The sequence below is a fragment of the Syngnathus typhle genome, linkage group LG3 (genome assembly GCF_033458585.1).
Source record: "Syngnathus typhle isolate RoL2023-S1 ecotype Sweden linkage group LG3, RoL_Styp_1.0, whole genome shotgun sequence".
NCBI classification, from domain to species: domain Eukaryota; kingdom Metazoa; phylum Chordata; class Actinopteri; order Syngnathiformes; family Syngnathidae; genus Syngnathus; species Syngnathus typhle.
This window is the reverse complement of record NC_083740.1, coordinates 18559889-18584571: the sequence shown is the minus strand read 5'-3', so window position 1 is coordinate 18584571 and position 24683 is coordinate 18559889. Positions and strand designations below refer to the sequence as shown.

General features: G+C 41.5%; 2 protein-coding genes across 3 annotated transcripts; one reads left to right on the top strand and one right to left on the bottom strand.

Moving 5' to 3' along the window:
- Positions 1 to 424: 424 nt before the first annotated feature.
- LOC133151360 (nicotinate-nucleotide pyrophosphorylase [carboxylating]-like) lies at positions 425 to 4226 on the bottom strand. 2 transcript variants are annotated; one of them, XM_061274317.1, is made up of 5 exons: positions 3710 to 4226; positions 2556 to 2809; positions 1781 to 2091; positions 1535 to 1666; positions 425 to 1455 (listed from the first exon to the last, which is right to left on the bottom strand). In XM_061274317.1, exons 2-5 carry the CDS (start codon positions 2806 to 2808, stop codon positions 1264 to 1266), a joined length of 888 nt encoding a protein of 295 aa, XP_061130301.1. In that variant the 5' UTR covers position 2809; positions 3710 to 4226; the 3' UTR covers positions 425 to 1263. The 2 variants fall into 2 exon arrangements, with proteins under 2 accessions (XP_061130301.1, XP_061130300.1); XM_061274316.1 differs by lacking the exon at positions 3710 to 4226 and having other exon boundaries at positions 2556 to 3036.
- A 3067-nt stretch (positions 4227 to 7293) lies between these two features.
- On the top strand, positions 7294 to 22937 carry ppp1r12c (protein phosphatase 1, regulatory subunit 12C). The gene is made up of 20 exons (XM_061273310.1): positions 7294 to 7649; positions 8531 to 8705; positions 8782 to 8912; positions 10316 to 10434; positions 11314 to 11473; positions 11578 to 11722; positions 11810 to 11884; positions 11963 to 12042; positions 13492 to 13604; positions 13684 to 13751; positions 14137 to 14270; positions 14368 to 14455; positions 15146 to 15263; positions 15749 to 15864; positions 17140 to 17183; positions 17943 to 17976; positions 18191 to 18295; positions 18886 to 18936; positions 19014 to 19064; positions 20131 to 22937. Exons 1-20 carry the CDS (start codon positions 7441 to 7443, stop codon positions 20215 to 20217), a joined length of 2103 nt encoding a protein of 700 aa, XP_061129294.1. The 5' UTR covers positions 7294 to 7440; the 3' UTR covers positions 20218 to 22937.
- Positions 22938 to 24683: the final 1746 nt, after the last annotated feature.

The window sequence follows — 24683 nt, the reverse complement described above, 5'->3', positions numbered from 1 at the left end:
TGTGTTAAGAGAGTAATAATGACTCTGCAAAGCCACCTTGTAATTGTAACATTTTGGTCATTTTGGTAAAACTTTCACTTTACACGTCTGTGGTTTCTGGGTGTGAGAATCTCATCTTGTGAAATGTTCTTCCTCCTTTGCAATGTGAGAACTACAAGAATTTGTCATACGTGTGAGGGGCCAGGCAGAAACAAAATGACTCCCCAGTTTCTGTTTGGCCCCATAATCCAACGACCATAATCCAACTTTCACAAATGGACAAAATTAAAACATATTCAAAAGAGCCTTAGTGTAGACCGGAGCAATGAATGAATGAGTTGTGAATGATAGAGTTTTGCCATTTTTGTGGACTTCAGTTTTGTCAGACAGCCTACAAACATTTGTTCATACTGTGCTAAATGATCATTTTGCAGAAACACAAACATTTGCTGTTAAATGAACTGATGCTTTATTTTGGTCAAGGGGCAAACAACTTTAGAACTTTAGCACGTCATTGTAACACAAAAATAAACATAACCCTGTGTAAATGTACAGTACTTAGGTTTGGAACCACAAAAACAATAAGTTTTTTTTTCATTGTATTTAAATATTCCTTGAATCGTAGATGAATACAGATGTCATCAACATTATGAAGCAATGTTGATAAGAATTATTCTGTAACCCCCCAAAAATAATTAAAGCAGAATCTGTTTTATAATTTACATTCTTCAAAGGTGGCACCTTTTAGCCACATAACACTTTTGCACATCTTGTATTTTCTCAGTCAGCTTTATGATGTGGTTGTAGTTGATGCTTAAGGACTTGGAATGAATTTAATTTCACAGCTCTGCATTATCAAGAGTTAATTGATTTCATTTCTTGACCTCCTTGCGTGTGTGTGTGTGTGTGTGTGTGTGTGTGTGTGTGTGTGTGTGTGTGTGTGTGTGTGTGTGTGTGTGTGTGTGTGTGCGTGTGTGTGTGTGTGTGCCCGTGTGTGCGTGCGTGCATACACACCTACTAATCTCTTTTATAGATTGGGATGCGGCTGTGTTCTGGATTAAGCAATTACATGTACATATAATGGGAGTCAGCACACATCTGTTACCGTTTAATGTTTCTCTGATTGACCCCTAAACAAATCTCAACTGTTCTAGAATGAGTTTCTTTTTCCTATTGTGATACGTCTCTTTAACCACTCACGTTTTTATTGTTAATAAATAGGTACATTTGATTTTTGCGAATGCACAATACGTTTTGAGTGCTAATCCTTCATAGAGGGAAGATTTAAGGAATAGGTTTTTGAACCTTTAGTGAGAAGTCCACAACTGGGCACCCTTGTGTAATACATCCCAGGGAAATGATATCTACACAAGGCGAGAAATACTCGTGTAGGTTATCTGGTGTCACCCCTCCACTGGCTTCTATCAAGAGAGCTGGGAATTCTTGTCTCAGAGAAGCAGCTGCAACATGAAGCACCTGTAGTATCGTATTTTATTGTTGGTTGTTGATTTTTGTAAGGGAAATACTGCAAGTTCTGTCATGATATACTGTGTACCTGTGGCTGGAAGTTGTCAAGCATAACTATGTCTGCTCCTGCTGTGGCAGCCTCCATGGCCTCCTCTGTGGAGCGACACTCCACTTCAATCTTACTGCTGAAACCACACACTGACCTGGCAGCTTTCACAGCCTGGAGAACCAAAAATGATTGGAATGATTGATTGATCAATTGATTGATTGAGTTATTGATCGGTCGATTGATTGATTGGTTGATTGATTTCCACTCAAAATGCAGCATGCCCACCTCTGTGATGCTTCCTGAAGCCCAGACATGGTTGTCTTTCAGCATGACCATTCCACTCAAGTCCTGCCTGTGCATGGACACAGTACCCACCAGCATAGCGTACTTCTCCACCAGGCGGAAGCCAGGGGTTGTTTTCCGTGTGCCTGCCACTTCTCCGTGCCATCCTCCTGCTCTTGCCAGTTTCCTGAGTTGAGAACATCGAGTGGCGATCCCTGAGGCTCGAGCAAGACAGTTTAGAGCTGGCCTTTCACCCAGGAGGAGGCATCTGGCCGGGCCTCGAACCACAGCAGTAAGCGTGACAGGATCTGGCCCTGTGGTTCACATTTAATTGTCTGCAGTTAGCCCTACAAGTATTTTTAGGATAATGCTAACAATGTTTCTTGCCTTAACATTTTATACCACATTAAATGATTCCCCGCACAGATGAATGTTTGTGAAGGGTAGGAAATAGGTTTTCCCAACTATATAAAATAATATGTATCATGAATGTGATGTGTACATCACATTATGTACAATATGTACATGAAGAAATAACAGTCGAGGGAGAGCATATTGGCCTTTCCAGCACTAAGCAAAAATGGAATATGTCAGTATGTTTGCTTTGACTCCGGTACTCCAATCCCAAAAATACAGTGCATTATAAATATGTTTCTGGTTAAGATAATGGAGACAACATGCAACGGTGAATAGGACTGCTCACATTCACAGTTTTTGGATGAGCTCAGAGTGTATCTGCTTTTTTTTTTTAGCTAATCTGATCGCATTCAAGACTGACCAATTTCATCTCCATCCCGGTGAAGCCAATCTACGGTACAGCCGACTTCAGTGAACACTGCTGTGAAGAAGGGACTTCCTGCCAAAATACTGTGTGGGCTTTTACACAACAACCTCGCCTCCACCTGCTGTGAGCCCACACACACTCCCGCAGGATCGAAGTTTGGTGTGTCCTCCGCAAGCCATGCCTTTGCCAACTGCATCACAGCATGAGGTGGGAGTGAGTGGGCGGCTGTGTATTTAGAGGGCAGCATTCTGTAATTATTCATGAAACAAAAGATAAGATGGTCTATTGTCACTGAAGCAGAAATTGAAAGTAGAAAAATACTTAAAATAGCTTTGCAGTTTCGTTTTACTGCAGCCTGTGTCAAACAATCTGTGAAGAAAATGATTAGGACTGGTCGTTCTTTGTCACACAATACAATACAACACAAAAATCCTTTGCTGTACAAATGCACATAAGATGTAATCATGGAATACATTCAGTGACAAGAACATAAAATTAAAGTACATATACAATTTTATTTTCTAAACTCCTCAAACGACTCAAAATCAGGAACTGAAATTGAAACTCAAATTGGACTTGGGTGAATCGTTCATTACAGCCCATGTTTTACTAACCTTACAATCACCCCTGAAATGACTGCAGCCTTCGTGGCATTGTGAGTGTGACTGAGGGTTTTTAGTGGAGGAAGCATTATCATGAGACACCTCCGTAAAATGTAGGTCACAAAAGGCTGCAGTTTGTTATGGTAATAAAATGCAAGCAATCTACAAGACACAAATTTATTTGAAAAAAAAAAAAGCTAAAACCTGAGCTTTTTTGCATATTACTATACTTGAGTTGCTGGCACTGAGTATGATTATGTGGGCTTGCACTGTGTAATATACAAAGATACTACATATAAAGTTGAATACCTCATTGAAGTGGTCAGAATCATCTGGAACAGTTTTATAGGTTTTCACTCTTTGCGACACTATCACTTTCATTAGCAATGAACAGAACTGCCTCAAATAAATTATTGTGGCATTACTCATTGGCTAAGACAACCCATATTTGATCACAGAGTAGACATAATTTGTTGATTATACGTACTACGCTAAAATCTAACTCTCTGTGTAACGCAAATAAATACCATTAAGAAGTTTACTTACTTTCTTTTGTGATTCGGCTTCCCCTGCCGCTGACTGCGTTAACCACAAAAAATGTGGAGTGGAATTTGACCCTTGGTGCATGTTGGAATGTTTATGAGCAACAAAGAACAAGTGTTAGCACTGTGAACATATTGATTCCTATTCTTTACAGGCATAATAATGAATGAACTATAAGGGGCCATGTGCCAGAGAATTTAAGTTGCTCGTCGATTGTCGGCATCTAATAAAAATCCTAACTCATGATAGACTTTCTTTGTGTTTTTTCTGTGACATTGCACACATCAGGACTGACTGGAGGTTTAAGCATTGTTTTGTTCCACTACTTATTGGCCATTTGAAAAGATAAATGTGATAACCAATGTCAAAAAATTGTGAAAAAGTGCACAGTGTTTGGCTACAACGATACAGGTGGAAGGGACAAAGTCTCATTTCTACAGAAATGTGGAACTGTCAATGTGGAGTAAACATTTTGTTTGTTTTTAACACTACCTATGTGTTTTAACGTTAGAAAATCCATGCTACAAACTCCCCCTAGAGGTCTTCATTTTCAATGTTGACATTTTCATTCCGTACTCCAGGGGTCACCAAACTACGGCCCGCGGGCCGGATACGGCCCGCGGGACCGTTTAATCCGGCCCGCCAACCCTGAACAAATTGTATTATTAAACTTTTTTTTTTTTTTTTGCTCATTTTGCCTGCAATGACTGCGTTTGCCCAGTAGATGGGGAAGCGCTCGCCTGCGCATTTACTACCGGAAGCCGTGTCAGAAAGCTCGGTGCACACTCACAAGTGCGTGTACGGACATGGCGCACTCGCGCTCTATTTGTATCAGTCCCGAATTTAGAGCGTGGGCTGTGACGACAGCATTCTTGTAATTTGCGCGCTGAGCTTTCAGATGCAGTTTTGCGCTAAAGCCACCCACAAACCTTCCCCTGGAATCCTTCCGTTAAAATGTCGCCCAAGTAAAGCAGGGTGAACACAGTGCCGAGCGTTTAAAAGAGTTGCCAATTTGGCTCGACGTACGCGACGTGACGTTCAGCCACATGAACGTCAACATCTACCCGTCACAGATCGAGGTAAACGGACAAACACCTCGGATCTCGCCTAAGAATTGCCACAACAAATTTTACTCCAGACTATGACGCACTATCAAACTTTAACAAAAAAGACAGCAGTGTCTACAAGCCTACTGGAACCTACAAAAGGATTATAAGGAAGGAACACAAGAACTTTAAGAGACTGCTCATATGTGTCAGAGAGGTTCTGCTCTGACAACTGAGCTGAACTTTTATCTGTTAAGATTGTTCATGGCACAACAGAAAGTTAATGTTCCATGGTTTTTTTTCTATGAAGAACCCAGAGAGAGTTATTTAGTTATTTATTTCCTGTTTTTTCTGTGAAGAACTCAGAGAGGGTTTAGTTATTATTTATTTCATTAATAGTGTTATTATTTGTTTCCTGACTTTTTTTCTGTAAAGAACCTGGAAAGGGTTATTAAATAACCGTTATTTGGTTATGTGTGGCTTTCTGGAAAACAATATTTTTTTTAAGCTCCCCTACGATCGTCACACTTTTTCTGTTACAAACTGCCACCGGCCCGCCATCAGAGAAGGGAAAGGTTATGTGGCCCTCACAGGAAAAAGTTTGGGGACCCCTGCCGTACTCTTAAGCAACAGAGTCACTCACTGACCGTGTAGTGGTACACTTGCCTGATTTTAGTGCAGGTAGCATGGGTTCAGTTTTGATTTGGGGCAAGTGTGTTTTCTGACACTGAACAGTGACAAGTCCACAAGTCATGTCTTTTACCCAAAGTCAGCTGGGATAGGCTGCAGCTCACCCATGAGCCTGACATAAGGATTGCAGCAAATGCATGGACGGACTCTTAAATATAACACTGATCTTAAATTGAATATCGGTCAATTGTTGCCACCTGACTCCCGCCATGCAAATCACTCTTAAGCTTTGAGCTTGCTTAATGTTAGACATAGTCAATGCTGTTTTACTTTAAGTGAATACAGCCGTCAATCATCACGGGTCATTAACTAAAGCTGTCTCGGTTTTACCTCCACTTGTCTTTGCATAAGCAGTGAGAACTGCTTAAAATAGGGGTCGATTTTGTTAATAAAGGGCACTTTGTCTTGTCTTTGCCAGTGCATTAATGTTTCTTGATAATTTAAAAATTGCATTACATGACCCGTACCACAACTTTTCACAGTCTAGAAACTATTGGTTACCTGGAACACCCAGTGAGAGGTGCCTACCAAACACTACTTGAACACTAATCCTATACACTAACATCAAATGAACACTAATATCAAATGAATTGCTGGAGGGACTACTTTTGGCTGATGGGGATATAGCACCCCCTAGCCTGGTGGAGCGCCATTGCTGACAGAGATACATAGCACTATCCATCCATCCATTTTCTGTACCGCTTAGTCCCCACTGGGGTCGCGGGCGTGCTGGAGCCTATCCCAGCCGTCATCGGGCAGCAGGCGGGGGACACCCTGAAGCGGTTGCCAGCCAATCGCAGGGCACACAGAGACAAACAACCATTTGCACTCGCACTCACACCTAGGGACAATTTGGAGTGTTCAGTCGGCCTACCAAGCATGTTTTTGGGATGTGGGAGGAAACCGAAGTGCCCGGAGAAAACCCACGCGGGCCCGGGGAGAACATGCAAACTCCACACAGGGAGGGCCGGAGGTGGAATCGACCCCACACCCTCCTAACTTCACCTTTTGCAGCTTCACTACTTTGTTTATAAGTGACGATAGATTAGACAAAATGACAGAGAGAGAGAGAGAGAGAGAGAGAGAGAGAGAGAGAGAGAGAGAGAGAGAGAGAGAGAGAGAGAGAGAGAGAGAGAGAGAGAGAGAGAGAGAGAGAGAGAGAGAGAGAGAGAGAGAGAGAGAGAGAGAGAGAGAGAGAGAGAGAGATAGAGAGATAGAGAGATAGAGAGATAGATAGATAGAGAGATAGAGAGATAGATAGATAGATAGATAGATAGATAGATAGATAGATAGATAGATAGATAGATAGATAGATAGATAGATAGATAGATAGATAGATAGATAGATAGATAGATAGATAGATAGATGGTGGACGGTCGAACCTGGGACGGGCCCGACCGCGGCCATACATCGCCGCGGGCCAATATCACATTACAGACAAAGAGAAAGGAGAAAAGAATTAGATAAACTGCTGGGTCAAAAAACAACCCGATCTGGGTCAAAAATATGACCGACAAATTGACCCAACTCCCTGGGTCGGTCGAATTTTTAAGCTTGCAGTTTTAAGAGTGCATACTCTCACATTTCAATAAGCATGTCTCGTGTGCTCATACAGGACAAGTTACCACCACTAATACCTAACAACAAAATCAGACACCCGTTTTTGCCTCTTGTTCAACTGTTCATTGAGAATAATATTTGAACAGCAAGTCTGATTACTATTATTTTGACATTTGCTGTCAGGAATGGGCTGAATGCTATACTGCACTTTTTCCAGCAGTTATTTCATTTATTGTACAACTGTACTGTACAGCGCTTGTGACGTGTGAAGCTGTGTGCGCGCGACTCGCTCACCAACATCGCACGAGCACGAGCACAAGCACGAGCTGAAGCTTCGCTGCCAGTGATCAGGAAGTGAAAGAATACGCATGGAGGGTGTGTCTTTCGCTTCCTGGCTATGCTTTATTTCCAATAACACGGTCCTCCTTGGATAATCGAATGGGCGACTCGGCGAGGTCCAAGCGGCGGGAGCAGCTAAAGCGCTGGGCCGGTTCCTGTACCGACAAAGCGTCGGCCTTGCCCCGGCGGAGATGGCGAGGCGATGTCGTGGAAAGAGGAACCGAGGAGTCAGAGGCCGAGCTGCAGGAGCCTCCAAGTGAGCAGCTCATTTCGAGAAGCGATGAAAGCAGCCCGCTCCTCAAGAGAAGGTAAGTCAAACCTCTTTGGGGAACACTTGAACACAACTTGTCTGCTAGCTGCTGGTTAGCTTTGCCCGAAGGTCCATCTAGAAGAACGTGCGTGGACCTGTGTGGGTGGACTACAAATGAGATAACATCGGCACGTCCTTTAGCTTAGTACAGCACAGTTCCCTATGCTTTAAAGCTATTTTACAGTCAAAAAAGTGGAAGGTCTAAGAATTCTGAAGGCCTTTAATGGTTTTTCTCAAGCCATTAGTGATGGGGCACAATGGCCAAAACTGTATTGACACTGTGTTGGCGCTATGTCACGCCGTTGCTCAACACGGACGCTGCTGGATCTTATACATCGTTCAATTGCAGGCACCTTGTATAGTACATAGTGTTGTTATTGTGAAAATGATATTGTGTAGGCTACTAGTCTTTGGAGTTCTAAAGATTCGTTTTCTATTCATTTTCACACACGCATTGATGAGGCCGGTGTGCTTAAAAACGATGGAGACAGCAAATATATTTTTATGTATATTTGCATTAAATATCAAAATAATTACAACATGGTGGAGCACTGGTTAGCACGTCCACCTCACCGTCCACCACCCCTTCAGAGATTCTGAGTGGTCAGAGTTTCTGTGTGTGTTTCTGTAATGGAATCAATAATTTTGTACATGTGTGTATATTAGATAATTGAATGTTCCAAATTATCTGTAGGTCTAAATGTCAGTGTGAATATGTCGGCTCTATTCTGACCCCTTCCTAAAGTCAGCTGGCTCTGACCGGCTCACCCACAACGCTAATGAGGAAATGTGGCATGGAAAATGGATGGATTGAAAATAATCAAATCTGAAAATACTAAGTGAGTCTTCATCCTACATTCTGTCCGTCACACTATTTAGAAAACGGGTGAGGTTTGACCGAGCTGCAGAGTTCCTGGCTGCGTGTGCCAGCGGAGACACAGATGAGGCCCGAGTGATGCTACAAGAGGCCAAGGACACAATGAGCAGCAACAAGGAGGATGGACCAGAAATTGTTAACTGCTCCAATGCTGATGGAATAACTGCGTTACATCAGGTAAAGCTGCTATTACTGCCTGAGTTTTATTCCCTTACTGAGAATAAAACTGAAATTAAAATTTAATCCTGCAAAGGCCTGCATCGATGGTAGCATGGAGATGGTGTCATTTCTTCTGGAGCATGGTGCCAATGTGAACCAGGTTGACAGTGAGGGCTGGACACCCCTACACGTCGCTGCCTCCTGCGGCTACCCTGATATAGCAGAGTAAGTTGCTCTTCAACACTGTTCAATGTTTGCAAGGCTGTACCAATTGTACTCTGCATCTGGAAAGTTTTCACAGTGCTTCATTTTTGCCCACATATTGGCATTTTACAGCCTTATTGCGAGACAGAATCACTTCATGTTCCGCCTTGAAATTCTACACGCAATAAGTCTTTTGTTTTAAATGTTTGCTGATTTATTCAAAAAATGGAAATAAGAAATCACTATATGCATCAGTATTCCCAACATTCTTTTTTGACACAACCTTGGCAGGAATTCCAGCTTCAAGTGTTTCTTAGTCTGATCCCACAAACTACACACCTATCTTTGAGCCTATTACTCTTAGGAACATTTCTCAGGCACCATCGGGTTTGATGAGGCCCGTTGCTACACAGCCGTTTTCAAATCTTTCCACAGGCAGGGCCACCTCCAAACTTCTTCATAGTGGCAGATTAATGTTTCTTGCTAAAATGGCCAAATTGTCTTAACTTTTAATCATGTTGATATATTGCAAGCATTGTTACTGATCCCACTTTTAAATCTATACAAACGTGTTTATTTTTTTACTAGATTCTGATTTCAAAGCTACTTAGTCATTGATTTGCTCTGTACATCTGGTATACTACATATGAGGCAATCATATGGTTTATCGTCATAGAGGCCCTCTGAGGGAAACCATAACTACTATGTAGCCTGTGACAAAAATGACTTTGTGCCCCAACCTCTGCTCGAAATAACCCTGTCACAAAGGTCTACAGACATTAACATAGACGTCATACCTAGTTGTCCCCCGAGAGGCGCTGCCAACTGCGGGTCTTTACTTGCATAGTTGTGTGCCTCTTTAAATCGTGTCTGCTCAAAGATCATCAGTGGAAAAAGGAATCGCCTGAACTTCATTTTTAGCTTCTTGGCAGAGATTGTATCGTTTTTCAAATGGGATATTTTAGTTTTCTTTGAATCATCTTGCAAAAATCCAAACCACCAAAAAGATTAGCTTTGTCATTAAGAGATGTGTGCAGAATTGATAAGGAAAAATAATCCTTTTTCAAATTTTGTAAGAAGGCTGTATTGTAGTATGGAAAAAGTGAAGCACTGGAAATACTTTCTCGATGCACTGTATAAAACAGTGTCTTGATGCCATAGTGTTCTGTGGGTGCCAGGCTATTTGTGCAGTCAACAATGCTATCATTGTTGCTGACTGTGTTTGGCAGGACAACATGTCAGCTAAAGAATGAACATGCTGGGCGTACCACATTGTGTAGAATTTTAAACCGTTTTAAAGAAATGAAAACACATGGTACAATATTATAACTCGACAAAGAACCTTTGTGTTAGCATTGATGTTTCCTGTTAACAGCTAATTTATTCATTTTTAAACAGTTTGTCGCTCTGCGCTTGATTATCAGTTTCCTTTTGCGGCATGGAGCTTCTCTCTCTGCTGTCAATTGTGATGGTGACGTTCCTGTGGACATCGCCCTGGATGAAACCACTGAGGCCCTTCTCCAGGAATACACTCTGAGACAAGGTAAATGTTTTTTGGCGACCAAACAACATATTAGCTCACTTTATGTAATGTATTAACAAAGCCTCACATTCACTTAAAGTCCCAATGATCGTCACACACACATCTGGGTGTGGTGAAATTTGTCCTCTGCATTTAACCCATCCCCGTGTGATTTTGATCCATCCCCTGGGGGAGAGGGGAGCAGTGAGCAGCAGTGGTGCTGCGCTCGGGAATCATTTGGTTATCTAACCCCCCAATTCCAACCCTTAATGCTGAGTGCCAAGCAGGGACGCAATGGGTCCAATTTTTATAGTCTTTGGTATGACAGGCCGGGGTTTGAACTCTCAACCATCCAGTCTCAGGGCTCTACCACTCTACCACTAGGCCACTGACCTGGTCTTATTTGCAAACTTAATCCTAATGAACTGTTAAGTACAGTGGCAGGCAGTCACCAGCGCTCAGTGGCTGCCTGCCACTGTTTACCCAGAATAAAATCCTCCGCATCAACAGGCATTAGCGGCCTCTTAACGAAAGCTAAAGCTAACAAGAGCTAACCAGCTGAGGAAACGTTCTCTCTGGCCAACCAACTATAATTTTTTGGGAGTGGCTAATGGTGTACGGGTGTAGGGGTGCACTTGCTTGGCTTGTGTACATATAATGGTGTGAATGTGTGTGTGAGTGACCCTCACTCAGACTTCATTCTGATCAGAGTACAAATATTTGGATTTGATTTCGTGCATAGCCCTAATAAATGGAAAAGCACAGAAATTGCATATAAGCTCACAATCAGTTTTAAGCACTTTGGGGTCATTCATCAAGCCTTTGTCTTGTGTCAATCGAAGTCTCAACTGAATCTGAATTGAATTGTTTTGAAAATACTGGTATTCTGCTTGTGTTTAGGTTTGGACTTAGAGGCCGTAAAGCGGGTAGAGGAAGAGCAGATCACAACAGATGCTCGGACCTGGCTGACTGAGGGACCACCTGCTGACATACGACATCCAAGAACTGGAGCAACTCCTCTCCACGTGGCTGCGGCCAAAGGCTACGTGGAAGCGCTCAAGTAGGAGGCTTTTGACAATTTTCAGAGAGGAGAGAAGCATTGAGCCATCGTACTTCAAGTGAGAAAATCTCCTGTGACACTCTTTTTCACTTGATGATCTCCAGGCTACTTTGTCAATGTGGGCTGGATGTGTCGGCCATGGACTTTGATGGGTGGACGCCTCTACACGCTGCTGCACACTGGGGTCAGGGGGAGGCCTGTCACATTTTAGCTGAGCAGATGTGCAATATGGAAGCCCGCAGCTGCTCAGTGAGGCTTCCCTTTTTGATTTTCATGTAAAGTGAATTGGTCTTGTATTTTGGACTATTTCTACTTGGTTTATCATGTATTCTGCAGGGTCAGACGCCTTTGGATGTAGCAGATGAAAGTGTGGAAGAGCTCCTGGAGGAATTAGCTCTGAAACAAGCCAATGTGAGGCATTCTTTCCTGAATGAATCCAGTCAGGTGCCCAGATCACTAACATCTGTGTGTCTTGAACCATCTTCACAGTGGCGCAACGAGCAGTCCATACGAGAACGGCAAAACCAACAAGGTGCTACCACTGTAAATGCGCAAAGTAAAAAACGGAGGTTTGTATTTATCCAATACTTTTAGGCCCGGCGAACATCTAATTTAGCTCTGTTACCCTTTTTCAAACATTAGAGTTGATAACAATGATTGACCGGTAATTGACTGGTGGTCATTGCAAGGAGCGTACATTGCCTCACACCCAAACTGGGATTGGCGAATGCTTGAACAGGATTAGCGGGATAAAAAAAAAAAATTCAGTAAATAGATAATTGTCAAACTCTTTAAACGTTTTCGACCTCTTTAAATACAAGTGTCTTCTCATGGCCACCGCCCTATTTTGACATGTGATTTCATATTGCTATTCTTCTGTATGTCAATTCCTCACTAAGTGAAATTACTGGACAGTGTCCTTAAGACATCACAATCTTGAGGGGGTTTTTTTAATCGTAGATCTTCATTAAAAAAATTAATGAGACCCAGTAGGGCTGCTCAATTAATCAAATTTGAATCATAATCACGATTTTGGCCCCAGACGATCTCCAAATTCATAGAATCAAGGAAAAATTGTTATTTGGTGTTTGTGTTCTGAGTCACGCATGAGCAAATCAACCGCGTCATGAACTCGTTCATATTCTGGATGAACGTGAACTAAATGTAGCACATTTTTGTTCCGTTTGTTTTTTTGGCAACACGCTAATTTTGGGGCCATTGAATTGTTTTGAACGTCAGTTTACTTAGGTTCAAGGATGCCAGGTTTTCTCTTCTTAGACTTCTAAAAATAAAAAATAAACATTAAACACACTGGAAACGAGGCTTGAATAGGCGAGGGAAAGGATTTGGCAACCCCGGTCACAAACAGTCGCATGGTGCGATGGCAGACGCTCCATTCGATAAAAACTCATGTCACGCGACAGGCAGATTCGCTATTTCTTGTCAAACGGCAACGATAAAGTATCATCCTGTCAAAGCATTCAGAAATTTGGCATGAATTGAACCACAAATTACTCTTAAAGAGATTGTTTCTGTTTTAGTTATTTATTTGGGCTTTGCACCTTTACCTTTGCACTTGTATGTCCCAAATTCTAAACGTGTTCTGGTTCTTTAACAAACAAGAACACGTTATTGCGAATGGAATGTGTGAAAACGATGAGAAAATGCCAGGGGGTAACAGCTTGTAGCAACTTTTTTTGATTGTGGTGGAAGAAAAGAATGATTTCCTTTTTGAAACCATAAACTTGGTTCATAAAATTTCAATCGTGAACTATGAACTGACAAGTTCATTTTAAAATTTGTGAACTGAGCTTTCCACCAGTTTGTGTAGAAAATGCTGTTCCAAACTTCTTCAATAAGTGCTTTTCCAATTTTAAAAACATAATTGTGCAAATAATCATGATTTAAATATAAACAGAATAATCCTGATTATGATTTTTACCCATAACCGAGCAGCCCTATAAAACCCAATGAAACACACTGCAAGCTAATTTCTGCCTCTACGTTGTTGTCACCAGGAGCTCAGTGTGCAGAATGAGCAGTAAAGAAAAGTTGAACCTTCAAGACCAATCGAAAGAAAGGGGTGTCTCAGGAGGCCTGGAGCTAAGCGAGGACAAGGAGAGCAGTCCAGGTGATCCCTTGTAAAAATCATTTGTTTTCCATTATTGTCTGTGTTGAGGCGCAACCAAGTGTTTGTTGTCATTCTCCAGAGAGCTCCACCGTGTCCAGTCCAGACACTGAGAGTGGGACCACGTCTGCAGCCAGTCCAGTTGACAAGGTGGGATTTAAAAGCCTTGCTTCAACCACTGTACAGTATATCAAAAAGATTTCATTTGTCATGACACCTGTTCAAGATTTGTGGTTTGGTTATTGCTCATATACAGTATGTATAAGGTTACAGGGAGGTGTAAAATGAATTCAACGTCAACAGTGTTTACACACGTTTTGAACTATATACAATACACTTTTGGGTAGTTCCTTTCTAAGTGATCACATTTTCAAATTGAGCAGATCACAAATTCACTTTCCGCACTCTACACTTAGTCTCATTCAACAGTTTAAATGCTCGTGTGTTGTCTTTTTTTTTTTTTAAATTCAGATGATACTATCCCAATTCGAATAGACTGTTGAAATCTGTGGTTGTATGTATTTTTACAATGTAGACATCAGACGAGAGAGGCGGCGAGGATAATAGGGAACAGGACAAGGCAGTTCGCACTGCGAGGGTCCAGCCCACCCCACAAACGAGGGAAAGCACGTCCGAGAGTCCTAACACACCTACTACTGAGCGGCGCAAGTAGGAAACATACTGATTATCCGGTCAATTCTACAAGGAATGCTCCAAAATGTTTATTTGGTGCAGGTGTGGCTATTAGCGCTTTGCATTTGTTCAGGTTTCAGGCTCCAGTCAGAGATGAGGAGTCTGAGTCTCAGAGGAAAGCTCGCTCTCGACTTTTGCGCCAGTCCCGCCGCTCCACTCAGGTATGCAGTTTGAAGTGTATTGTTATAGCGAATTGCACTGCACTTAGGTCCACAGCTGTCCGTTCAGCTTTAAAGTTGTTGAATGTGATTGAAAGGAGCAAGCAGATGCTTGCACACCCCACTCGTGGTTACGTTGTTAATTTAGACTAAATTGAAATCATCAGTCAGAATGTAAACCTGGCTCACCTTGGATTTTCTGAGCAAAATGAAACTTTACCTAACTGGCAAGTTCTTTTCTTAAGGCTACACAACAGCTTTATTGTCCCAACATCTTGAAATCTCATCACATGCTGTGTGTATTATAAAACACTGTGCCATAATTACACTTCCAATGTAGTTACAGGCCCAATTATTTTCCTTTCACCACTGTCCTTCTGTTTTTAGTACTGGATTGCAGTGTTATTATTTTACTACTTTCAACAATAATCATTTGACTCCACAATAAATGTCAATTAATGAAATTAGATGAAGCAACACTTCATCAGTTAGTAACTGCTGTAGCAGTGAAACCTCTACAGCTGTGACTAGTGTGAGAAAGATATTTGTCTCCTATAGTATTTATTTGGGTTAACCCTCTTGTTGCAGACCGACTTCACTGACATTGGAGCTAAATGCCAAGAAAACATATTGTGTTTTGTCATGTCTTCTCAACTGAAGGTTCTCTGTGAATTGTGGTTGACTCTTTTGCAGGGTGTGACCTTAACAGACCTAAAGGAAGCTGAGAAGACCATGTCGAAGGCTGCTGATCCCCTGCTTCGTAACGTTCAGCCCGTCAGCCCCATCATCACGCTCACTCTAGCTGAGAGGGGTGAGTTTGTTTCTGTAAACATTCTATCGCTTCTCAGTTTTTTTCTTTTCAACTTAGCATTCATGCTGTTGTGCCATAGAAAGAATGAGGAAATATGTTTTTTTGTTATATCATTGTTTTTTCTTTTCCTTCATCAGTGCTCACCAATTTTTTATTCTGACAAGTCAAGATGTTTGTATGTGCCAAGTTCAGCGATTGAACATAATACAAAACGCAGCAACACAAAATTGTCAAAAGGCTAACCTAACTCAAATTCAAGAAAACGAGCTATGGATTTGCGTCTTTCGATACAACTTTTCAATCACAGTAGGAAGAAGTAAAAAACAAAACAAATTCTGAATACAGATTTGACTTGGATAATAACAATGAAATAGTGGTAGAACCCAGAATTTGGGGGGGGTGATCCCTGGTCATTGTGACCAAGTTTCCCTGAGCAAGATAGTGAACTCTCCCAGTATTTAAAGCAGCTTCTTCATGCGTTACAGATACAGACCCAGTGAAGCAGGAGGAGCCTGAGGGCGACAGGCGTCTGGGAGCAAAGGACAGGAGGCGAGCGAGAAAGGAGAGGCGCTCCACTGGCGTCATTCAGCCGGGTGGAGAGGTGAGAAAGACCTCACAGCCAATCAATTGATTCGTTTTGCATGAATTATTGCCACCTCAGAAGTTTGCTTTACAGCTACTCCTGGTCTGCTATTCACAAATCTGTGCTTTTATACTTTTTGGGGATGTTAACATGTTTTTCCAATTTTTATTTTTTTTGGGTCGGCCTCCGTGATAGCGACGATCTATGTGCTCTTTTTTTGGTAGCGTTAAAGTTCATTCTTAACGGAAAAAGTGCTAAAAATACTAAATTGGGCTTTATCATTTGTAATTCAAATTTTCCATTCCTTTGGTGTAGGTGGTTGTAATGGACATTAAAATTGGTTGTCAACTCCTAAACCATTCAAGGATACGCCAAGTCCACTTTCTTTTGTACATCATTTTCACAATGGTGAATACAGACTTTCTTGGCCCATTGTATGGTCCCATACTACAAAAAGACATAAAGAAACATTTGACAAATATGCATGCATTTTCCACCACTTACCCTGTTTAGACTCACGGGTGAGCTGAAGCCTGTCAGCTGATTTGAAGTGAGTCAATTAAAAGAAAAATGCATTCATGCCTTTGGGTTTTTCACTCTCTTCAATTCAACCTCCCATTCTTGTTTTTGGATTATGGGAACAAAAAGGAGTATCTTGAAAAGAAAAAAAAAACATGGGGCATGGGGAGAACAATGCTACTCATACTGATGAGATAAAGCTAACAAGATATAAGTTAGCCGGTTATCAGTATATCGTAGCTGTGCTTAGAAACAAGTAAGAAGCAACTTTCATTCCTGAAGCCCTTTCAGGCACAAACCACCTGTATCCCAGGGGTGGGCCATCTGCCCTGGCGGGATTTGAACCCTGACCTCTACATTATGAGGCTGATGTTACCCAGCGAGCCAACCAGCCTGAGCACGTCAACTTCGAAATGCATTCATTAACCCAAGCTTGAGTAAAAGTACCGCCGTGCTCAAATTTCTCATATATCAAGCAAGTGGAAAATCAACCCAGTATTTTTTGTTTAAATCTCTGCGAGGGTTCAAGTTTTTAAATTATCAACTTAAACAACAACCCCTCCCCCCCAATATCACAATGTTCCATCACTATTGAGCTATTTTTAGAACGGCCCTGTGACTTTGTCATGTGGTCCTTGGGTGCCCACCTCACTAGATTCTTTTCTAACTGGTTTATAATACAAACTGACTTAACTAACATAGATGTGGCCTGCTTTTAATGAAAATAGTCAAAATTGTCCAAGGTGTGTCACTGACAACCGGTTTGTGTTTCAGAATGATGATGAGGATGGCCATTTTGATGAAAACGACCCCTCCGTGTAAGTTTTACTGTCATGTTTATTATTATTATGTCACCGTATTGTGATATATATTTTTTTTTTTACCATAATCTGCTGTGATAAAATATTGATGGTGGGCACTGCTTTCCACACGTAGGCCCTGACTCAGCACCTCAGTAGCAACCCAACCCCTACCATTGGAATTTTAATTCGAGTTAATTTTGCTTTGAGTTTTTATTTTATTAAGTTGTCAGGGTGTTTTTTGTTATAGTTTTTTCCCATAACACTTTAGTTTTAGTTTAGGTTTTGTGTTAGTATTAGGTTTTTTAAAAATGTGTTTTGCTTTCAGTTAGTTTTTGTTTTTAAAGTAATTTTCGTTTTCATTTTATTGTTATTGGTGATGCAGTTAAATGTTTTTTTTTTTTTTTTTTTTTTTAATATTTTTAGACATGGCAGTACTGCAAATAAGTGCCTTTGAATTTGCGTTTTAACATGGAGTCAGAAGCTCAGACTAGACCATTGCATGACTGATAGCAGCTTCTTGCATGCCAGAATAGCTTGTGTTGTCAATAGCACATCAAGTCAATACTGTATATCAAGTTGAGTCATGCCTCTAAATCCTTTGGAGGGATTTACTATCTGTCCCCAAGTATTTTTATTTCGCTGTAGTTGATCTTTCCAATGTCTATGTCCATGTTATATGTGCGCCCGGCTTCCCTATCGAGAGAGTTTTTTTTGCATTTCATTAGAAAAAAAAAAAATTAAGACATGTAATCAGAGTTCTCTGTTCCTCTGCAGTGCGAGTGGATTAGAGGACGCTGACTACAGGATGGTACGTGCCTGAGCTCCTCCCCATGCAGATGTTTGCACATACCTAAAAAGGAAACACAGGAATGTTATAAAAGAGATTTGGCTTTCAATAAAGGTTGCTGGATGTCTGGAATGCTCACCAAGATATTTCCACCTACTGTATATGTGCAGACCTCTGTACCTTCATTAGAACCCGACTATAGTGAGCCTTGACTGTCATAGTTTTCCCCCTCCAGCTCTACTTCCAGGTACTGCAGCAGAACCTGGCACTGAAGGACAAGTTGCAAGAGACGGAACTGCTGCTCAGCCAAAATAAAGTGGAGCTAGAAAGACTCAGACAGGTCAGGCCAGTTTGACGTTTGATTTGGAAACAGAAGTTTAGCTAACTGGATTGTGTGAACCTGAATAGCTATACTAGTAGTAGGTTACAAAATCTCCAAAAGGGTAGAGTTCCATGAGACATTAAGATGGCAACATTTGGAAATATTCCAAACAGAAAACTTTCCTCAGAATCACCTCGGAAAGGTCATATTCAAGCATAAATATAAATCATTTTGACTTTTTCCCCCCTCACTTTACTCAACGGCATTGTATTGGAAACTTCAAAATATGGCTCAGCAAAAAAACACTAAAAGAAAAAACAAATACAAGTGCCAGTTTGTTACTTGAAAATCTTGGGTTGGGTTATTCGTAAACCAAAGCATCACTCTGTGAAATGTGTTTTAGTCAAAATATTTTGTTACCTTATCTTTTAAGAGGCAATCTTCAATTTGAAAAATCCTGGTTCATTCCTACAAATTTTCATTCATTTTCATAGAAAGTTTCTAACTTTAAAAAATTGCTGGACTTTTTCAAGGATAAGTTGAGAAGAAAAGCACTGGGTTTGACTTGTGATTCTAGCACACGACTTGACAATTGCTCTCTGTGACAGAGTCAAGATGGCAGCACAGATAGACCTGCCCTGTTGGAGCTGGAGAGATTTGTAAGTACACTTGATAATGATGAAAGGAAGAAGTCTTTCTTCTAGCTCACTCACTTGAGCTTGTTTTGCCTTTTTAGGAGAAGTTGGCCCTCCAGAGGAGAGCAGTAGAACTGGAAGACGAGTTGAAGGTTCTGACAGAATTCACAATGATTAGCACGCTACAGTAAATAAGTACAATTCACATGAAGAAGCAGAGCTGGATGCTCACGTGTAAAAACAAAACAACTTTTCCATCAAGTGGGACATTTCAGTCCAGTTTGTCGTTCAAATAATAGATGAGTTTAAATGTTCTCTCTGTTGTCCATTTATTCATTCCCATGCATCCGCTATGCAGAGAACAGGGGTACATCCTGGAATTCATTAAAAAATACATGCTGTGTGTAATTTCATGTTAAATGACACACGTCATGGTGGCTCGGTGGTCCACTGGGTAGCACGTCCGCCTCACAGTTAGGAAGGTGTGGGTTTGATTCCACCTCCTGTGTGGCGTTTGCATGTTCTCCCCGGGCCCCCTTGGGTTTTCTCCGGGCACTCCGGTTTCCTCCCACATCCCAAAAACATGCTTGGTAGGCCGATTGAGCACTCCAAATTGCCCCTAGCTGCGAGTGCGGATGGTTGTTTGTCTCTGTGTGCCCTGCGATTGACTGGCAACCGGTTCACACCTGCGACCCCCGTGGGGACTAAGCGGTTCAGAAAATGGATGGATGGACACATGTCATGCTAAATCAAGTCTCTTAGCCAAAAGGCTTTTTTTTTTTTACCCCTGCAGATGGCACTCTGTTCAACATTGATATGAGAGTACAGCCTTGCCCTTTCCTTTATTCAAACCATCTAGAGTAAAAAAAAAAAAAAATACAACACGTTTCTTGAAGCTTCATTTTCCAATCACCAGACACCATTTTATGGCCTAGAGCCATAAAACAATGGAATAACAAATTGTGTGCATTGTGTAAAACTACACGTGCCTTTTTGTACCACGTGACAACATAATCTCAGGCCGCTAAGCAAAGTAGTCTATTGGAAGCCATCCGAAACATTGAAGCATCCTAAATCAAGACTAAAGATACCCATAGTGGTGTTTTTTACGATGGCCGGTGACAATCTCCAAATAAGAGAAGACAATCTCGTCTTGTCGGATAAGTTTCTAAATAATTTGTGTAATGATTTGACACCAGCTTTTTGTTCTTTTTGAAGGTTCTGGGAGACCTGAAAGCAGACAACCAGAGGCTCAAGGATGAGAACGCTGCTCTCATTCGCGTTATCAGCAAACTGTCCAGATGAGTTCCCCCCCCCCCCCCCCCCAAGCCCCCCCCAAAAAAGAACCTTAATGTATTACAGGACAGAGCAGAGTTACAAACCATGTCAAACACATCCAAGGGTAACCGAACAGAATTTCAGGGCTATTCGCAGATTTACTGTATGAGAAGCTGAAGTGCACCTTCTGTGGACTGGGGGCGTTCTCCTGTTCATATTCTCTTTTAGCTTCCATTTTATTTGTTGTTTTTAACTGGAATGTTTTAAGTGCTTCACTCCTTGTTTGTCTAAACTTTGTGTTAAGACAGGGGTTTTCAACTGGTTTTGTCCAAGGGGCCACCATTATAAGCAAGAAGCAACTTTGGGACAACTGCTTTGGCGGAATATTATTACATCTTGCACCGAAGGAGGATAGACCTATACAGGCTATTTTACAGTGCCTTGCGAAAGTATTCGGCCCCCTTGAACCTTTCAACATTTTGCCACATTTCAGCCTTCAAACATAAAGATATAAAATTTAAATTAAAATAATTTAATTTAAATAAAAGAGGGACACAATCGTGAAGTGGAACAAAATTTATTGGATAATTTAAACTTTTTTAACAAATAAAAAACTGAAAAGTGGGGCGTGCAATATTATTCGACCCCTTTACTTTCAGTGCAGCAAACTCACTCTAGAAGTTCAGTGAGGATCTTTGAATGATCCAATGTTGTCCTAAATGACTGATGATCATAAATAGAATGCGCCTGTGTGTAATCAAGTCTTCGTATAAATGCACGTGCTCTTTGATAGTCTCAGGGTTTTGTTTAAACCGCAGAGAGAACCATGAAGACAAAGGAACACACCAGGCAGGTCCGTGATGCTGTTGTGGAGAACTTTAAAGCCGGATTTGGATACAAAAAGATTTCCCAAGCTTTAAACATCCCAAGGAGCCCTGTGCAAGCAATTATATTGAAATGGAAGGAGTATCAGACCACTGCGAATCTACCAAAACCCGGCTGTCCCTCCAAACTTTCATCTCAAACAAGGAGAAGACTGATCAGAGATGCAGCCAGGAGGCCCATGATCACTCTGGATGAACTGCAGATAACTACAGCTGAGGTGGGAGAGTCTGTCCATAGGACAACAATCAGTTGTGCACTGCACAAATCTGGCCTTAATGGAAGAGTGGCAAGAAGAAAGCCATTTCTCAAAGATATGCATAAAAAGTCTCGTTTAAAGTTTTCCACAAGCCACCTGGGAGACACCAAACGTGGAAGAAGGCGCTCTGGTCAGATGAAACCAAAATCGAACTTTTTGGCCACAATGCAAAACGATATGTTTGGCGTAAAACAACACAGCTCATCACCCTGAACACACCATCCCCACTGTCAAACATGGTGGTGGCAGCATCAGCCAAATACAGGACCATTCTGGAAGAAAAACTGTTGGAGTCTGCAAAAGACCTGAGACTGAGACGGAGATTTATCTTCCAACAGAACAATGAGCCAAAACATAAAGCCAAATTTACAATGAAATGGTTCACAAATAGACGTATCTAGGTGTTAGAATGGCCAAGTCAAAGTCCAGACCTGTATCCAATCAAGAATCTGCGGAAAGAGCTGAAGACTGCTGTTCACAAACGCTCTCCATCCAACCTCACTGAGCTCGAGCTGTTTTGCAAGGAAGAATGGGCAAGAATTCCAGTCTCTCGATGTGCAAAACTGATAGAAACATACCCCAAGCGACTTGCAGCTGTAATTGCAGCAAAAGGTGGCCCTACAAAGTATTAGCGCAAGGGGGCCGAATAATATTGCACGCCCCACTTTTCAGTTTTTTATTTATTAAAAAGGTTTAAATTATCCAATCAATTTCGTTCCACTTCCCGATTGTGTCCCACTTGTTGACTCTTGACAAAAAAATAAACTTTTATATCTTTATGTTTGAAGCCTGAAATGTGGCGAAATGTTGAAAGGTTCAAGGGGGCCGGATACTTTCGCAAGGCACTGTATTTGCATCGGTATGTCTATTTTGGGAATCTCAGCTACATTTGGCATAGTTTGGGTTCAGAAAATTAGCTGGAAAATAAATCATGTTGAAATAATAAATTAATTGTATTTTTAAAAATGTGAATTATTTTCCATTTCCTTAGACCACTCGGGGCCGGAGACCACCGGTTGACAATCCCTGTGTTAAGAGACTAAAAGCCATGCTAATTAATATTTTTGACCTCAAAGCTTGAAGTGAAAGATACTCTTGATTACTAGGAAAAGAAAAAAATGCATATGTGCCAAATCTTGTCCAAATTGAATGAATGAATGTGGTGTAGCCTGTCTTACTCTTTGGGATGAGTCTGGACTTTTCCTTTTAAACTGCTGCAAAGCCGGACCAAGCATGTAAAAAAAGTTTCTCTGTGTGTGTGTGTGTGCGTGTGTGTGTACAAAAGTGTAAATGGTGTACATACAGGAAAGAACAGCGGCATTTGACATTGTCATTTCATATTACTTTCTTTAAACTGGATGTTGCTGAATGCATCAGCTTGTAAGCAAAGTACAGTAATTGCCCTGGAATGTCTTTCTACTGTTAAGTTGACAAGGCCCAATAAGGGCGAACCTGTCCACTGTTTACCGTACTGCCATTTAATGAAACACATTGCATGTCAGGTATTGTAATGCTGTGCCTTCAAGTATTTGCTCTATTTTGTTATGACAGATTAATATTGTTAAACAATAACATACATACATTGGTAAACGATAACATACAATGATTTTGACTTATTTTTCTTTGCATTTCAATATTTTGTTGGTGTAAGAACAAGTTTGTGCAGGAATGGATGCCAAGGGGAGGGTATAACACTGTCAGAGATCCATATAGCTTCTGTTACTCACCCCCCAAAGCAGATTATTTGATATTCCATACTATCTTTAGCAAATATTGTTGGAGGTTGTGGTTTCTCCTGAGTTCCATAATGTGTATGCCGTTAAAGTCAAACTACCACAACTAAGAGCCTAAGTTGGGCAATATCTTTATTGACCAAGAACAATCACAAATGACATCATGTACAACCCCACCAGCATGCCAGTGATTTCATAGGAACTATACAATGTGGAGGAATGTATGGCGCAGGAATACATACAATAGCTTTTGTTGAAACAAAAACAGCTCTACATCCATATGCTCTGGTGCTTAATTTGGGGTTGGTTACCAGTCACATTTGTTTCAAAACAGTCTTTGTATGAAATACTGAGTTAAGTATCATCTGACTGTTGTTACTGCGTTTAAAAGGGAAAAGAAAGAAGGCTTGCGGCTGAACTTGACACCATCAGTCACTCCCATCAGCAGGCATTTGTTAACTGCGACACAATTGGAACCGTTTTGGAAGGTGTTGTCACGTGTAGCCTACAGTAAGGCAAAAGAGGAACACCACCAAAGCAAACAAGACAAACATTTGTTATTTTCTTGACATGATCATTTGTGATAAGGCTTCAGGCTTTTTAAGTTTTGTTTTTTTCCTCCAATTTTTCCAAACATTCATTACCCTGCAATTATAAAAGGGTTCATTTGGGGGAGCATTGGCCGTGCCCACAACTGACAAGTAGTCTATCAAAACAACCTCCACTTCAACAGAGCTACAGGTGGGTGTTAGTTGACAGCGAAGTGAGTACTTGACTTTCAGGCTACCTGGCAGCAACCGTACACACGGTGAGACTAGTCTTTAATCCTAAGGCATTTTTCATGACCAATCACTCCTGGGCCACACTCATTTTAAAAAGGAGTGTAAATGTAGAGCAGCTCTGAATGAAGGCAGGTATTGGTCATCATATTAAAAGTCAGCAAGCGAGTAGACAAGGAAAGGAATGATGGATGTGGCGGGGAGACAGCTGATTATCAGTTGATGTTGAGACAGTCACACAGTTACACAACCAGTGATACAACTAGGTAGAAAGGCAAACTCAAGTTGATTGTACACTTGCTTTAACCATGTACAGTACTTCATTCTGAAAGGAAGACACCATCCTGGGGAAGCAGCAACCAGCAAAAGGAAAAGAAAGAAGCAGGGGGAGTGAGGTACCACCAATCAAAGCTTAATGAGGTGATGTGATCGGATGGACGGGGTAAAGTGCTGCTACTGATGCTAAGAGGACTCAAAGGAATGTCAGGGTGAAGGCATAAGCTGACAAGGCATAGCTCATAACATGAAAACATACAACAGTAAATTAAAAAAAAAAAAAAGGCCAATTGGCGGAAGGAGACTGCAGGATTGGGTGGCGGGGCGGGCGGGCAGGCGTCTTGCGACAGACACGACAGTTAGACATCTTTCACTTGCCGCCCACTCAAAGGCCTATTTTAGTCTTTCCAGTCTTTCTTGATGTTGAGGTTCCACTCCCAGCTCAGGTGGTCGTGCTTGTCGTCATCGGTGAACTTGGATTTGATGACGTAGGTACCGCGGGCCAGCATGCCTTTAGGAGCCTCCTCCACCGTGGTCAGAAAGTCATATGCGGCCGGGCGGGGC

Bases quoted from the DNA above. Each gene is read 5' to 3' on its own strand.
- LOC133151360 (XM_061274316.1), bottom strand. From the start codon at position 3,036: ATGTATTCCATGATTACATCTTATGTGCATTTGTACAGCAAAGGATTT. The intron at 1,667-1,780 runs GTGGGCATGCTG...TTGGTTCTCCAG, and splicing joins CTTCAGGAAGCATCACAGAG to GCTGTGAAAGCTGCCAGGTC. The intron at 1,456-1,534 runs GTACACAGTATA...ACGATACTACAG, and splicing joins TTGACAACTTCCAGCCACAG to GTGCTTCATGTTGCAGCTGC.
- ppp1r12c (XM_061273310.1), top strand. From the start codon at position 7,441: ATGGGCGACTCGGCGAGGTCCAAGCGGCGGGAGCAGCTAAAGCGCTGG. The intron at 10,435-11,313 runs GTAAATGTTTTT...GCTTGTGTTTAG, and splicing joins GGAATACACTCTGAGACAAG to GTTTGGACTTAGAGGCCGTA. The intron at 11,474-11,577 runs GTAGGAGGCTTT...GATGATCTCCAG, and splicing joins GGCTACGTGGAAGCGCTCAA to GCTACTTTGTCAATGTGGGC.